The sequence below is a fragment of the Alligator mississippiensis genome, chromosome 4 (assembly GCF_030867095.1).
Source record: "Alligator mississippiensis isolate rAllMis1 chromosome 4, rAllMis1, whole genome shotgun sequence".
In the NCBI taxonomy this organism is placed as follows: domain Eukaryota; kingdom Metazoa; phylum Chordata; order Crocodylia; family Alligatoridae; genus Alligator; species Alligator mississippiensis.
Window position 1 is genome coordinate 60,151,086 of NC_081827.1, and position 17,329 is coordinate 60,168,414.

At 42.1% G+C, this 17,329-nt stretch overlaps 1 protein-coding gene across 4 annotated transcripts in view; it reads left to right on the top strand.

The window, feature by feature from the left end:
- ANO6 (anoctamin 6) overlaps positions 1 to 17,329 on the top strand; it is a 115,445-nt gene that overhangs the window by 33,078 nt on the left and 65,038 nt on the right. For all 4 annotated transcript variants that reach the window (XM_014601101.3, XM_014601104.3, XM_019492779.2 and 1 more), the window contains exon 2: positions 9,021 to 9,100. In XM_014601101.3, the coding sequence (XP_014456587.1) occupies positions 9,021 to 9,100 (80 nt within the window). The remainder of the gene's footprint in view (positions 1 to 9,020; positions 9,101 to 17,329) is intronic.

Consider the following 17,329-nt stretch of genomic DNA (forward strand, 5'->3'; position numbering starts at 1 on the left):
TCATTTATCCATGAAACAGCTTTGTCACTTGATACCAGTATACTAGCCACATTATTTCTTCTGAAGGGGTTGCCTTGATTCTGACCAGCTTCTGGAAACAGGGCTTTAGATTTTAATTATTCTTTATGTTATATTATCAACTGAACCATCTTTTTCTTTATGGCTAGACCTAGAAGATATTTTATTTTTGGATTTCAAACCATGTATTCTGGGTACTTTGTTATAACAACTGTAAGAAAAGATTACTCAGCAGAAAGAAGAGTTTTCCAAACAAAAAAAATCATCTTCTAAGACAGCCATTACACTCCCTTGGTGATACAGTAGTGCCTTTGTAACTACATCCTGAATATGCTTACATGTTCTGAAATTAAAATACATATTTTGCTTACTAGGTAATATAGATACGGGAATTGATTTAATACCTGAAGACCTGTTGTGTGTGGCTGTGCTTTTAGTAATAGCTTTAAACAGTTTTTTGGCATAAGTAATTATTGTCTATTTATTCACTTATCCTCAAAACAGGCTATAAGCAACCATAAAGAGAGAACAAGACTTTCTTATTACAGTTAATAAATTAGAAAAATAAATTAGAAATTTAGAATATTTAATTAGAATATTTAGAATATTTAATTAAAATAAAAGATAATTCAATTTTAAAATATGATTTCAATAGTTTTTTTTCTACCATATCATTCTTTAAAAAATACTTGGTTTTATTCTACCCCTAATCTATATATTGTCAGCTCCTTTTCTATTCATAGTCCTAGAGCACGCTGACTTTCTTTTAATTCCTGATGTTCCTCATGTGAGCACTGGGATTTGGAAAAGGGAGGTTTTTCCACATTTAGAGAACCCCTCCCTCTTTATTTTGGCAAGAATTTCTTCAGTAGCCCACAATGGTTACATCTTCAATTTCAGCCTGGTCTTCTAAGTGCACTTGAAGCAAGACATCATATATTTACCTTCCAAAATGCAAGATCAAAATTCTAGGTTTAAAGAACAAGGATCTTAGGCCTTTCTACTGATAAAGGTCTTGTCTAGGCCTTTTTAAAATGAGCGTATTCATAAAGCCTGTTTCAGAATATGCAGCTGTCTCACGTCATGGACAACATGTGCTCTTGAGACTTACAGGGAGCCAATACCTATCCATCCTAGTTATTAATGTTTATTTTCTGCTGTGATGAAGACAGTGGTTGCCAACTCCCCATTTAGCTAGTTGTCTTAAATGTACTGATAGCAGTTCTTTTCCTAGGAGATGCCTCTGCCCGCATAGTAGTCCCGGGCCACATTAAGAAAGAAAGAAAGAAAGAGAAGAGGATCAAAATAATTAGTCTGTGGGCCTTTGATTTCCTTAGAATCTGAGAATGACCACCTGGAACTATCCTGGTCTGAGACTGAGCTATGATTTTTTTTAAAACAGTGCTGAAGAGTTTTTATTATCCTCAGAACCCAGTTTGTAACTGGGTATTTTGCCTCATCACTTCACATGATTCCTGGGACTGTACATGGGAGGTAAGCCCTTGTTAGCAAATGAGCCACTCTTTCTTGAAAAATGATCAAATCATAGGCAACTGGTAGGGGGTGCACAGAGATGCACGTGCTCCCCAATGGCTGACACCAGTGCTGTCGGCAGGGCTGGTGCCCCCATGACAGGGCTGCCGCTGTCAGCGGCTTCTGCAGGTAGGTGCCCCCCCAGATTCAGGAGACACCAGTCACTCATGGATAAAATTACAGTTACCAGCATGAGGAACGTTTCAAAATTCAGTTACTACCATAGTTTTAGCCCCCTTTTTAAGGAGCTCCACGTAATGTGATAAAAAAGCCCTTGACTTTTTTGTCACGCTACTTCAGGGATGGGCAATTATTTCAGCTGCAGAGCCACTTACTGAGTTTTGGTGAGCTGTTGAGGGCTGCAAACATAAAATATTTTAGAAGATATCATTTTAACAAATTACAAAAAAAACCCCCATATACTAAAAAGCAAACATCTACTATATTTTAATATTATTTCAAAAACTAAGTTTTGTTCTGATTTATGTTTTTCTGAGTAGCATGTATAGAGGGGATTGCTCAAAATAAAGCCTAACTCTTACATATTATATGGGAGGGGGAGGGGGCTGGGTGTGTGGGCCTGTATGCAGGGGCGCATGTGGGGGATGGGTGTGAATGTGTGTGGCTGGGGGCTACCTACCTGATAGGTCCCAGGAGCCTGCCAGGGGTGGGGGGAGGGAGGGGAGGGGTACATGCAGCAGAGATCAACAGGGTGGGGCTGGGGCTGGGGCTGGGGCTGGTGCATTCCCCCCCCCCCCGGGCATCTGGCTGGCAGCTGCCCCCATGGCACTGCACATGGGACTGAGCCCCACCCATTGCCACCTGGGGCAGCCCGCACTGTGCTCCCACCTGCACCTACTGGACAGTCTTGACCCCGGCTAGTGCACATAGCTTCCTGGTGGGGCTGCTCCTGGTGCAACTGCAGCTGCCCAGATGCTTCTTGGCTCCCTCCACCTCCAGTGGCTCCTCCTACCCCTGCTGAGCTGTTCCAGGTTGAGGGGGAGAAGCTGCAGCCGGGTAGCTCCTGCCTCAGTGTGCAGGGCTATGGCTCCAGCTTCAACCTGCCTTCCACCCACTTCACCTGCCTGGCACAATGAGCAGCCAAGGTGGCTGATTAGGAGCAACCTGCAGGTGGCCAAGTGGGTCGAAGGCCGCCAGGAGATGAAGCTGGAGAAGGAGGTGCTGAAGGTTGGGGAGACAACAGTACCCAGATGGCTGCAGATGCACTGGGAGCAGTCCTGGCTGCTCTGGGCAGCAGCGGGTGGGGCTCAGCTCCATGTTGACTGTTGCTGGGGAAGCCGCAGGTCAAATCCAATGAATTTGCACACTGGATCCAGCCCTCAGGTTGTATTTTGCCCACTCCTGCACTACTTGGATGTTACATTTAGACACTGGTTTTGACCAGGAGGCAGGGCAGCAACAGAAGCATCTCACTCCATTCAGTATGAGCACACGTGGGTCTACTGATGGAGAATTTGGTGCCTTATTAATTTGGTTAATAAGTTATTTTATTCAGCTTAGGCAAATAGATAAAACCAATTTACTTTATTTTCTGTTTCTCATGTAGTGCTGCAATATAAACATTGTAGGGGAAGATTTTGATTCAGAGAAAAGCTCTCTGTATTTTACTTAGTGCAGATGTTCACTGTATTTTTCAAAATTCATTAAAGCATCTCATAAGCATCTCATAAGCATCTCATAATTCATAAGCATCTCATTTACCCCCAAGCCCAATGAACTATAAATGATCTAATTGTCTTGCTGTACATTTTATTTACAGTTTTACATGCAGTCTGTCACTGAACTACATCATTATCTAAAAATCCCTGGGTGCAAAGCCAAGTACAAAACCTTTGCAATGGAGAGATCCCACCAAGATGCTAAGCAAGAGCTGAAAGGAGCATAAGTTCTGTGCTGACCCTCTGCAGAAGGGTGAATTTTAACCATTAAATGAGAGCTCAGTGTTCCATTAACATTGTCTGCGAGCAAAGGATTTTCAGTTGTTATTTTTAAACTGCTTTGACAGCCAGTCAATGCTCTCACTTACCAAATACTCTTAGGAAAGTGAGGGATAACATTTAATGCAAGGTAACAAAGTTTGAGGACATGAGGGAATTGCAGACATCATGAATTGGCCGTGCATTCATGATTACATACTAGCTATCTTATTCATTGTCATGGCCAAGTTCTTGTCCTTCGCAGTGTCTCACAGGGTCACATGGAGAGCTGAGTCTTCATATTGGTCATGATCAGTATTTTGAAAAGAGCTCTTGACACTCAGAACAGTCCTGTTTTGATTAGGTAACTTCTCTAGGTGATTTACAAGGCTGAATAATATCACTGCTCCTTTTGGCCTGAGGCGTTGGTATTTTGTGAATTGTATCTGTCATATAAGGAGAAATTGAAAATGGGCAGGTATTTCTGATGCAAAATTATTGATTTACAAAAAAATGTACACAGCTTTCTTCCCCTGAACATAATACAGATTAAAAAATGGGAGGCAGTGTCTTTGCACACAGGTCCAAACTTCTTTCCAGCTAGATCTCTGCCCATGAAGTGTCTCTCTCATGACTGTCTTTCCAGTATCTTCTTTTGGATGCTTCTGAGTACTGCTGCTTACCAACACATGCCTTCCTCTATCTATCAGTCTCTAGTAAAACCTTTTCCCGTAGCTCAGATTCTGACTGGTTTTTCATGTGGCCTTCATTTTGGGCAGTAAATGCAATTGCTTCAACTTTCTTACTCCAACAAGTAGCTTAACTACAGCTGTCATACCTGCCTGCTTCCATGAAGTTTCACCATCATAACAGTAGTGTTATATTCGCATATTGTACAAAATTGAATTATTCAAAAGAATGCTGAAACAAACTGGAAATAATGAAAGCAAGTAAATAGGTCACAGTTACATTAATTAGTTGCTTTTTTATAGAAATATATTTAGTCATCAGGGAAATAGGAACAAAGATGAATCCAAATAATGAGACAGGATACTTTGCCTTGTAAGAATGTTTTTATGCTTCCATTGTGCTTTCCATCTTAAGCTCAATGGAAGGAGGAGGTATCAAGTACCTTGTTAGGTGTCTAGTATTGGGTTATTTAACATCCTCATTAGTGATCTAGAATGGGGCTGTCCAGCTGGCAGCCCACAGGCCTCATGCAGTCTGAAAGGGATTATAATGTGACCACATGCTTATCTTATTCTCTTGAGGCAGTGGTAGCTGGGGTCTCCAGGCTCCCCCTCCCTCTTCCAGCTTTTATTCCTGCCCCAACTCTTGGAGTCAGGACGATGCATTGGGAGGGGGCCACACTGCCCATGTGGCACAGGAGGGTTCTGCGAGATGGGTTGGGAGCCAGGCTGCCCCTGCTGCACGTGCAGCAGAGGGAGCTGGGTTGTATGTATAGCAGGGAAGGGCTGGGCTGCGCACATGCTGAAGAGGAGCTAAGCTACATGTGCAGTGGGGTGGGATCTAGGGGGTGGCGTCCACAGTGTGTGGCTCACAGGTGTGCAGAGGAGAAGCATAAAAGTTAATCTGCTAAATGGCACATGGGCACGTCAGGGATAGAACCAGTGGTATGGTCACTGCACCCAGTATACACGTGTACTGGACTACAATCCAGCCTTTAGGCAGCTGTGAGGTTTGGGCCTGTCTGCACGTGAAGTTATTTTGGTCTAGCTATTACGCTTGAAATTATATCACACTTTAATCTGATCTAACTATAGACAAGCCCTAAATTAGAGCAACTCCTGGGGCACTCTACCTTATGTTGCAGGCACCCAAGGTTGTAAAAGTATCCTAAATCAACATGTCTTCTGTTGTCCAGCACAGTGCCTTTAGAGCTGTGTATATTTCTAGAGATGAGATGCAGAATCTGACTCTTGGTCTCGAGGCCCTTCATGCTTCTTAGGCGCTGTTCAGATATTTTGTAAAGGAATGTGTACAGATCTAGAACCTACCATTTGTCTCTTAGTGGAAGTATAACAAAGAGCAGTGAGCATCACTGAGGTAGGATCTTGGAAACTAGGATAACCATGAGAAAATTCAGATAAAATACTCCTACGAAGGAACATCCAAAAAGGAATTATATAATTCAACCAAGGTGGGGTAAGAGGCACACAGATTTAATAGATTCCTGTGCTTTCTTTCCCTTTCTTTGTCTTAATGCTCATTTAGCGTCCCAGCAGGAAGGAATGGCCAGGTCCCCTTTTGCCCAAGGCCTTGTGTACTGTCAATGGCCCACAGATAGTGTTGGAGAGCTAGCCAAGACAAGGTGCAATTGTACAGCCAGGCCCTGATCCAGACATGTGGGCGGAGGATGTGTGGCCCAGCCCCAACTCAGCCATGCAGGGGGAGAAGAGGCATCGCCTCACCCCATCCCAGCCTCATGGAGTGGGAGTGTGTGGCCTGGCACTGTGAGGAGAGAGCTGGTTATATGGGAAGCATGGCCTGGTCCTGATCTGGCCAGGCTGGGGAAAGGAGCAGCCCAACCCTGACCAAGTCACACGGGGCTTGGGTATTTGTCAGCTGGGGAAGGGTGACAGTATTGCTACTGCTTCCCTGCTGTCAAATTTCCTAATCCATGAGGATCCCCATGGGCCAGATACCATGGTTCTATGGACCAGATTTGGCCCATGTGCCAGGAGTTGAGCACCCCTGGTGTAGAAAATAGCATAGGCCAGACATATGGATGGAGAGACAAATTTGCACTGCCTATTTCAGCTTGAGTTTGCCCTATCTGGTGTTTATTACTGCTAAGGCACCAGAGTATCAGTACTTGTGAACAAGTATAGGAATAATCCTTTCCCCCATGAAGGAGGGTTCTCCTCTCCTCTCTTTCCAATTCTGCTTAAAAGATTTCTAGACAGTGCTGAGGAGGAGTTTGCAATTATGTCCTTGGGCCAGAGAACAGGCCAGTTTTAACATCTGGTTTTTACTTGAGGAGTTGTAGATGGTCTTTGTGGAGGTCTTCAGCAGCGGTACAGCAGCCAGATCCCTGCTCAAAGGCTCTCCCTGGTGACCGAAGAGGCTATTGCACTTTATACGTGGCTTTGCTCAGTATAATACCCTATAGTGCAGTGTAGAGTGAGGCAGATGACAGTACAATTTGCCTGCTCTCCTTCCAGGCTATGTCCCATTTGTAGTATGTGCAGCCAGCAGTCCTCCCTCAATTGCAGGTTTATTGACAGTTTTATTGCAGCCAGCAGTCCTCTCTCAATTGCAGATTTATTGAAGTATTCCACTGCCTGATACAGAGTAGCCCTTAACTTTGTGTAGAACAGATCTCTAAGGGTATAACTGATGGTCACAAGTCTGATACAAGAGGTATTTCTATACTCTAGATTAGATGGACCCCTAAAAATATGTAATGATATACACAGGGGGTGATCTTACCATACATGCTGAAATGTATCACTGTTACCTAATTGCCCGTAATATGATTCAGCATACGTTTAATATTGGTGAACTGTAGCCATGAGCTCTTTCCTATTGTTTTTTGGTTTTTTATGTTAGCTAATACTTTGAAAGATGTTACTGTTATTCCCCAATCACTTCCAGAAATTTATTTTGAGAGCTGACCAACTCTGATTATCCAACTGGGCCAAGATTTTAAGTTATGACTCAAACATTTCTGGAACTTATACTGATGGAAAATCCATGGTGTGTCTTTTGCTTTCCTCCCTGGACTTAACACCACCAACACAGGACAGATCAAGGAACTGACAGTTTAACATCTGGAACAGGCCCTATCACACAGTTCATACCACACTATCAGAAATAGAATCTGAACCAAGGAACTTTGCAATATGCAGCTTAGAAACCATGGACATTATTCTGCTGAACTAGAGTGATAGCTTTATAAATACCGTTTGTTATATATTATTCTGTAAAATTTTTCAGCATCCTGGATAGGAAAGTATTATAGTATCATATCTTCAGTTAGTATAAATTAGCTTAGTCGATAAATCATTAGATTCTGGCAACATACAAACGTACCTTTCTAAAATAACATTAAAAACGCTTTAGAAGTATTTGTGAGGTTGATATGTCTCACCTGATTCTCTGGCACTCATTTAACTGCTATTTAAAAGCACCATCTGTTCACATTGACAAATATTGTTGGTAACTTGGGGCCCCGAGTCTCTGTTTAGCCCTTGAGTGCATCCGTGTCAACAACTCTTTCCCTAGTAAAACTCATATTTGGCAGAAAATTCTCTTGCATTTTTAAGGTAGAGGGGATGAAAATAGCATGAAGAAGTATCTGGTATTTGTGGGAAACCACAGTATTTGTCTTACTTTACCCCACCACCCTTCTCCAGCCTCAAATGTGGGTTTTGTTCTATACTTTTATATTTTGGATGCTGAAAGATAATACTTTGAATTCTTAACAAGGTAGCAATTCTGGTCATTGAGAGTGATTCACCTGTCATGAGCCTTCTGGTAACAGGTTTGTTAGGGTATCTTATATATTACCCAGTGCTTGACCTGGCAGCCAATTTTACCACCTGTAAGCAACTACTGATATGATGTAGAATAGTTTGTGTTTCACTAAATCATTTAGATTTTGTGTTGTATTGTAAAAGAAAAGAAATAGGACATTGCTAGAACCTGGGAACCAGTTTTTTTTAACAGGATATTAATGGTGCATGCATGCATTACCTTTTAAGTTATGTGGAATATTCACATCCTACCACAAATTTGTGTTCCTACCTGTACCATTCCTGTTTTGGGACATAAAATAAGAATTACCTGGGAATGGTAGCTATTACTGAATAACAAATACAGTCAACCTCAGGCAGGGTTACACTGTGCTTGGTACACATGGAGTCAGATTCTCACATTGAGAAAATGTCAACACTGGGATTTTTTTGCATCAGTGTAGGTTCATCAGTATAAATTACTAAAGACATGGCACTGTGGAGAAGGGTGCATTTTACACTATTGCAGTATGTCTATACTCATTTGTACTGGTGGGCCTAAATCTCTGGCTCAGGTCTCTTTCTTCCTACCCTCCCAAAAACCCTCTTGCATAGACAAGCCAGAGAAATGTCTTATTTGATAAATATTCAGTTGACTTTGGAGGCACGTAAAGTCAATTGGTTTACTTAACAAACAAAGTGCTATTCAGTGTGTGAGTAAGAATACTAGCATCTGGGTTTAATGGCAAGCCTTATTCCACCATGTATTATTGTATGGAACAGTGAGCATGGAGTTTGTGAGGTACCAATAAAGATTGAAGGCATTCTTTTTTGTTCGGTTTGGTCAGTGCAACTCCACAAATGCATAAACTAGGAAGAGTTGTTTAGAGTCAAACATGTTGATTAACCAAGACCTGTTATAATTGAGAGTATGGAAGCACAAGGATAAGAAATTATTAGAAATGTGAAGAGGAGTCAAGTATTTTGGCATCCAAGTCACTCGTACAAAAATTCCAAATAGCTTAAATGTTATAGTCTGTATTCTTTTTTTTAGTCTTGGAAGAACTGGAGCAAACTATCTTTCCCAGCTATGGAACAACTTCAGACCAGAAAAATCTCCATACTGCAGAATTGGTAGGTACTACCTGACTTTAAGTTAATTGTATGTGCCTATACATTTTCAGATAATTAATACAGTTTTGAGGTAGGTTTCCAGAAGAGAAAGCTTTTCTTTTGTAGTTGAAATTAGTGCCTGTAGTTCAACATCAGTAGTTGCATATTTAACTACTGATTCTGGTCCCCTGTCATCTAATTTGGAGGTGCAGTTTTTCAGGTGTTCTGTGAATCTTCACCTTGGGGTGCAAAATATAGTTTTAAATTACACATAGGTAATCCAGGCCTCAAACCAGATTAAAAAATTGCCTCTTAATCACCTGGAAATCTATAACTTATAACAAGTTAGGAGGATGTGTACTGTGTTGCATTTATTCTTATTTCCAACATATAATTTTATTTGAGAGCTTGTAGCACTGTGTAGAATTAAGTTTGCCTAGTAGTTTTACATTTTAAAGAAGTTTGCTTTCAGTAAATAACTAGTACTGAAATGCACTAGCAAAATCTGTAGGTCACAGCCCATTCTAGTGGATGTGCCACAGAGGATCACTCCTCCCATCAGTCAAACCCAGTTCATATTGACTGAGTTGGTGGTCAGTACAGCTCTGCATGGGCAAAATTCTGTTTTTCCATACATTTCAAAGATGTTACTTCCAAGAAGCTAATTAACTAAAATTAAAAAACAGTCAAAATCAGATGTCTGTACCTTAAGGAAGCCTGTGCCTTGTCCATATGGTTAGGTAAGCCTACATGAATACTTTTAATTTTTGTTTTTGCTAATCAAGTGAAAAACATCTTTTCTTCAGATCAAGCTAGGATGGAAACAGAGCAAACCAAAATGAAATAGAGTTATACCAGAAATCCCAAGAACTTTCATAGTGGGACTTACGAACGATTTTGTTTCCGTTTCACACATTTTTAACAAAAACAGCTGAACTGAAGGCACTGTGAGGCGCCATATATAAAACCAGAGGTGCAGGTTTTTTTACCTTTTTACTAATAGCCTAGTGTTTAGAGCACTCATCTGGGATGTGGGAGACAGAATCTATTCCTCCATGACCTGAGGGGTTTTGACTCTTCTTATCTCTTTCCTGAAAGGTGAGGTGCTAGAGGGCTGTAGTGTATTCAGGGTGAGACTGGTCTCAGTCTCTCATGCTAATCCTGTTCCATTTTGTATAAAATACTGAAATAGTTTGTGCTGAAACTGGAACCCAGCCCTTCCTCATTCCGGGTGCCTGCCTTAACCACCTAGCTACAAAGTTCTCCCATTTCTCCCTGGCTCGATGATTATTTAAGTATTCCAAATAAAATGAAACCATTTCAGCAACAAAGATTGATGTCCTGTCTATGTCACAGTCTTACCATACTGGGCAGCTATGCCCTCAAATACGCTATGCTGCTCCATGTGGGCTACCTCTTGAACAGCATACAACATACCTGTTTACATGGCACTGCAGGCACAATAATGAATGCTGTTATTCAGTAGTACAGTGCGTTCAGGTGCTGCTGCCTGGTGCAGTAAGTGTGTGATGCATATGGATCCTGAAAGTAGCTCTCACAAGATATCCTATAAGCTGTGGTTAGAACACTCTCATAGTAGGTGGATGATGTGCATTTAAAGACACTCGTGGGATATGGTGGATGAAGCCCCTCACCACCAGCTCCTGGAGAAGAAGTGGGCACTAGCACTATTATCTGAATCTAGTCCCAAATTCTTTTCCAAATGAAATCATTCAGTGATTCAGTTCTTGTTTACAAATAGTTTGGGATTAATCAAAATTGCATGTTTTATGTGTATTATGTTTTTACCAAAAAGAATTCAGCCATCCCATATTATGAGGCAGTCTTAAATACAAGATCACATATTGTCTTTCCAGGATCCCTGCCTCATTCATTAGATACTGCCCTGGAAATGAATACTTTTTCTGTAGTGAAAGAGACTCTGATCGTGTACTGGGGAAGATGGTAGGTGTATAACGAGTAGGGGTTTGCAAAGCGGGCAGTATTTGATTTGGATTTGGCCCAATTCAAGGGACAGTGATTTGATTTGTTAATTCAGATCACTGTCCTGATTTGATTTGGCCAAATCTGAATCTGAAGATTCAATTCTGATTCGGAGAATCAGCGATTCGGCCATAGATACTGCTTTATATGTTTTTTCTACGTACCTTGAGGTACCAGGCATGGCTCATGAATGCTGAGATGGTGGGGCAGATGGAACGCCCCACGGGACCGCAGGGGGGGGTCCCCTGCACACTCGGTGGCAGACCCAGAAGTGGACCGGAAGTACTTCCAGTCCACTGCCAGGTCCACCGGCAAAGTGATCAGCCATGGGGGGACCCCGGAGGCACCAGTTGCCAACAGTGTTCTGGGTCTGCTGCTGAGCATGCAGGGGACACCCCTGCACTCCCATGGGACACTCCATCCTCTCCACCATCTCAGCGTTCAAGAGCCGCGCCTGGTACATAGAAAAAACATAAGCTGCATCTATGGCTGAATCGTCAAATCTCTCTGAATCAAATTGGAGGCTTCTGATTTGATTTGGAGAGATTAATGGGTCTCCTGATTCGATTTGGATTCGGAAATTTGGCTGCCAAATCGGGCCGAATCTCCTCCAAATTGAATCAGCGACTGAAGCTTTGCACAGCCCTAGTAGTGAATGAGACAGAATTCTAATTGCAAGAAGAGGGGAGTGTCTGATAGTTGTAGAAACTGAAGGTTGTCCTGAAGAATTGGATTTTATCCTTGTCTCTGCCACAGAGTTGCTATCTGTTGTTAGCTGAGTTACTTCACTAACACAGGCTGTTCAAAGTGGCTACTGTTTTCCTGATTTTTGACTGCCTAAGATGAGATACCAGAAACCAGACTAACTCAAGTGCTGAGCATTCACAACTGCAAATAAAGTCTATTTTGTTTTGTTTTAAACTGGATAAGTACTTTTAAAAAAAGGGCAAGCGCCTGTTTCAGGATTGACATCCATGGTGGATATTTGACAATTCTGGCCTTAATCTCTGTCTGCCTTATCTCCCCATCAATAAAATGATAGTAATGATACTACTTTATTTTACAAGATATTGTGAAAATAACTGCATAAATGTGTATGAAATACTCAGGTTCTCTGAAGAGAACCACCACAGGAACACAAAAGTCAAATCAAGGGGCGCCTACAGACATGCAGCAAGGCTGCTTCGACATGAGCAGACATGATTGATCGAGTCTGCTGGAGTGTGGTTATTACCGTGCTCCCGAGGACTCTAGTATCATGTGTATCAGTGTCCCTGTGCTGAAAAATGGCGGCAGGGGCACATTAACTAAAGCTTATCAAATGAGCTTTAGTTAAAGTGCCCTTGTTGCCATTTTTCAGCACAGGGATGCTGATACATGTGAAGCTCCAGGCGCTTTAATTACAGCTGCTCTAGGAGCTCTAATTAAAGCCCCACCCCCCAACACAACCACCACTCCCACAGCACGTATATAAATGCCCAAAAGTTTTATATTAGAGCACAGTTTGGATGGTGTTCAGTAAATAAAGTCTTGGTAGTAGGGACTGAAAAGATGATTAAAAAAATATGTATTTGAGTATTCACCAAATATGGAAAAATTGCATGTGGTCAGGTAACTAAAGACTCTCGTGATGCTTGAGCACAAAGGAGACCAATTAAAATCACATGGGCAATCTTAATTAAAGAACTTTCCACATCCTGAGTCTTTGACTTGGCGAACTCAATTTATTTTAGCATGGTTTGTTTTGTTTTGAATGTAATAGAGCCATAATGTAAGTTCAACACCTTCCTGGAAGGAAAATCTAAGAAACTAGAACTGTAACTAGTATATTCATTCAAATTATAGCTTGCATCCTGAGAGTACACCCTAAAAAATCAGAAATTGGAGCTTTCCCAAGTGGGCAGAAAAGTATTCTTACAGTGGGTTGTAGGCTTCAACTTCAGATAAACATAGGGACTTCTGTCCTTGCCTTGATAAAGTGTAACTAAAGTTGATTGTATCAGTTGCAGAGGCTGCATGCAAAATAAACAGGAAATCAAGTGGGTGTCTAATCTAAAGTTAGCTCAAGACATAAGTCATCCTAATGCATCAGTAGTTGCCAACAGTTTTCTAAAGCCAATGTGACACTAATGACTTCCCAGTTTTTATTCTGTTCTACTTTGTATGCAAACTTAAGTTCAGTTTCAACCTTCATTCAATAACTATGGATATCTTTCTCCCCATGGGTGTCGGGGTACTGAAAAAATATATATGAAACAGTTTTGCTTTTGATTCATACTTGCTAATAATCATAATTGGCTAAAAATGGAAATAAAACATAACCATGTTACTAGCACTAATAAAATTATTAGCAAACATGAGTCAAAAAGAACACTATATAACAGATTTACTGCTTCATAAGCCATGCACATTAATTTCCTGTGGGACGTAAATAAATGTTACAGCTTTCAGACATCAAGGCCTTTGTTGGGCTTAAAGTCAGAAAAATTGCCATATTTATTAGTCACTATGAATGTAAAGGAATATGAGACTTTATTAGTAACAAAAGCATTGCACTTTAGCATCTTTCAACAGATCTCAAAAACATGACAAACAACAAAGGTTCACAATGCCTTTGAGTATTATAGCCTCTTATTTTGCATGTGGAGAAACAGAATCATGGACATTTCCAAAAAGAGGTTCTGAGGAATGCAGGAATATGCACTCTTGAAGTTGTTGGAATTTGCAAAGCCACAAGCAGAAGTGGCTAATGTCTTGAAAGTACAGCTACCTCTCAGGGTGCACATATTCTTGGTACTCTGACTCTAGCAGCATGCTCTACTCAAGGATTTTCAGAAAACATCTCTCTGTGAAGGCTGTGGTACTCAGCCACTTTTCTGCCCACTTGTCACTAGAGAACAGTTTCCCCAGTACTGGTCCAGCATGCAGGAGGAAGCTGTTTTGAGTCCATCTGAAGGTGCAAGCAGGAGGTTTGCCTCTCCAGCCAGTTTGCCACAGGCTGGTAGACTAAGGTTTATGCTTTTGTCCCTCTAACAGAAGATCCCTTTTCCCAGGGATGACATGGAAACTGAACTAAACAAACAATTTTCTAAGCTCCTTTCAAGTAATTCTTTGTTAGCCCTTCTGGACTCCAAGGTCCTTGGCATTCTCCTTAAAACCTCCTGGTCTTTATCAGCTCTCTTTTCCCTTTCTAGTTTTGTGCCATTTACACCGGATGTTTCCATGCCACCTCAGTAGGTGCTGTCTCAGGGGGGACCTATGCCTTCTCTTTATTGGAGATGCAAGCCTGGCTGGAAATGTCCTCTCTCTCCATACAAGTTTCCTGTTTCTCTTTCCCAGGGTCTCTTCCAATAATGGATCTGAGGGTCCATGAGAGATACCACCGAGGTCAAGTCACTTAGTGGAGAACACTCTTGGGGTCTTACCTCTCAGTAGCTTTCTTCTGCTTCCAACTACTTTCTGTTAATTTGATCATATAAAACTTGTAGGCTTACAACATGCTTCCTAAAATCTGTCCTCCCTCCTGCAACACTATCACAAGTCTTTCTTCCTGCTGTGATATCCTCCCCTTTTGGGCCACAGGTTTTCTACTGTGTAGCCTACCCCTCTCAGGAACCTGACCTTGTACCTGACTAACTTATTACTTTCCTTCTTGCTTCTCTGATCATTGTACTTCATTTGTGGCTTCAACTCTCTTTCGTGCTGGAGCAGACTTGCTTAATCAAGCACGTTCCAGCAGCCTCAGTGTTATGTGTATGCAGGCTACCATGCTTCAGAATGGTGGTGGCAGCAGGGGCTTTTTAACTAAAGCTCATTGAGCGAGCTTCAGTTGAAGTATCCCCACTGCCATTTTGAAGCATGGGACACTAAATACATGAGACGCTGCAGGCACTTTAATTACAGCAGCTCCCGAGGGCCACTTTAATTAAAGTGCCCCTCTCCCCCACCGCCCCAACCTGAATGAAGCATGTGTAAAGATGCCTCTTGTTCCTAAGCCAAGCACTCCGGAGATTATTTTGTTTTAGTTTTATTGTGTACTTTTCAGAGACAGTAGCGCTCTCTCTGCCCTTGTGGAGTCGTTTAGCTCACGGACGTCAGTTCCTAAACTAGGGGCCAAAACCCTCCATGGGTTGCAGCACTTACAAGTGGGATTAAGAGACTGAGAAATTTTGTTGCAAGAGTCAGATACACACCAGAAGTGGGACTGCAGATCCAGAAAGATTGGAAATCTCTTCTCTCAGTAACTGAGTGGTTACTTGTTTCCAGACTGATAACAAGGCCTAAAAATGTAGTCCTGTGTAAGGCATGTGGTAGATTCAGGGTGCATCCATACAAGATGCTTACTGTAGAGTTGCCTAATTAGCTATGCAGCAACGTGTCACTGTTTCCGTGAGTGGTGCTATTAGGCTGGAGTAAACTGAACTCTGCTGTAGGATAATACTGCCCAGCAGAAGTACTATTCTACAGTAGAGATATTTACTCTACTGCAACACACATGTAGACATTGATTGGGGCTGGTTGAGGCATGTGGGTGCTACAGTGCATGGCTAACGAGCAGGCAGCCCCACACTGTATCACCTTTGTGCCCCAGCCAGCCCATCTGCAGCCCATTGCGCTAGGAGCGAGGGGAGCAGCTATGGGCTGGCAGGCTGATCCCCCAGGACTCCTGCCAGCTGGGGCTGCGCTGCCCTGGCTTAATGTGCTGCAGTCTTGGACACATATGTAAATGCTACTCCTGGGAGCAGTAAACTCTGGCCTGAACTGTGCTGGAGTTTATTGTGTTGCATTAATATCACGTAGATGTGCACTCTGTTTTGTAACAATAGAAAATCCATCAGAATATTTTGATTTTTTCCCCCTCTCAGCACTGTATGAGTCTCAGTGTGTGGATGATGACCTTGGTACTAGTGTATCAGTGAAGAGGCAGCCTACCTTAGTACAAAGGAGCTTGTTTTTCCGTGGCATAGAGAGAAACATATTACAAAACAGTGGGGCAGCCTCTCAGCAAATATAAATCAGCATAGTCCTGTTGCCTTCAACAGAGCTAAGTGAAATCAGCTGAGGAAATGTCCTAGTGCAGGGTTGTCAGATTTGCCCTGGGCTCCAGGCTGGATCCAGATGGCAAGAACCAGCAGCAATTGTGGTAGGGCTGTGTTCCAGCAGAAGTACAAAGCTGTATTTGGCAGTAGCATGGATCCAGTGCTAGGCAGCAGCGCAGAACCTCACTCAGTTGGATGGCAGCATAAGTCTAGGTCTGAGCAGCAGCAAAAGTCTGGGGACATGCAGGAGCACAGGGTTGTGTTCAGGTGACAACACAGGCTCAGGGAGCTGCCACCAATTGCCATGTATTTCAGAGTCTAGGGACCCTGAATTCTGCTTCAGGCCATGCCCCCCCCCAACTTTTGGCATCCCATCAGACTGCCAGCAGGAGGAATGAAATGGTTTCGTTGGCCACATCTGGCCCAAGAGCCATGTGTTTGGCACTCATGTCTTAGTGTATATGAATTTAGAGTCAAAGGAAGCCATCTTGTTCCTATATTGGGTAATTTCTCAAAGACCAATTAAGTGCAGTAAAATTTTTCCTCCGTGGTTTCAAATATAGTGTGAACTTTTGTTTTCTGCCCCTAAAATGACAGTTGGACAAGCCATTTCTGCATGGGAACCTGTAACTTAGTCATATTTTTTTAAACACTATGCTTATCCATGGTGTAGTAAATAAAGAAATATAATTCTAGCCTTACTATTTTGCTCACTTTTTCTTCATTCTTATCTTTTCTTTGCTGTTGCTGTTATTATTGTTATGACCCATATTATGGCATGTTCCAGTTACGCATGACAGGCCATAAACAGCTACAGTTCCCACATTCTTAAGGCCTTCATAGTCAATGCTGGCTTAACTCTATTCATAGACAGAAATACTGGCTCTACACCCACCTTCCCGAAGTACCAGATTGTTTTGACTTCTATGGCCTTCTACTATGCTTCCTTAGCTTCTCTCTGACAGCATGGCAATTGTCTAGTGAGATGGCAATATAAATGATTAGTGATGTTCTGATCTTCATGATGTCTAGTCAGTTGTATGACATGATCCAGTCTATTATGGGTGTACATGATGACAAAGATATATAATTATGTAATGACAATGATGATGATGATGTTATATCCAAATGTAGTCAACGAAAAAATGGAACTTACGCTCTTAAAGTGTTTTGAAAAAAAAATTCACACAATCTAGCCCTTCAGGTC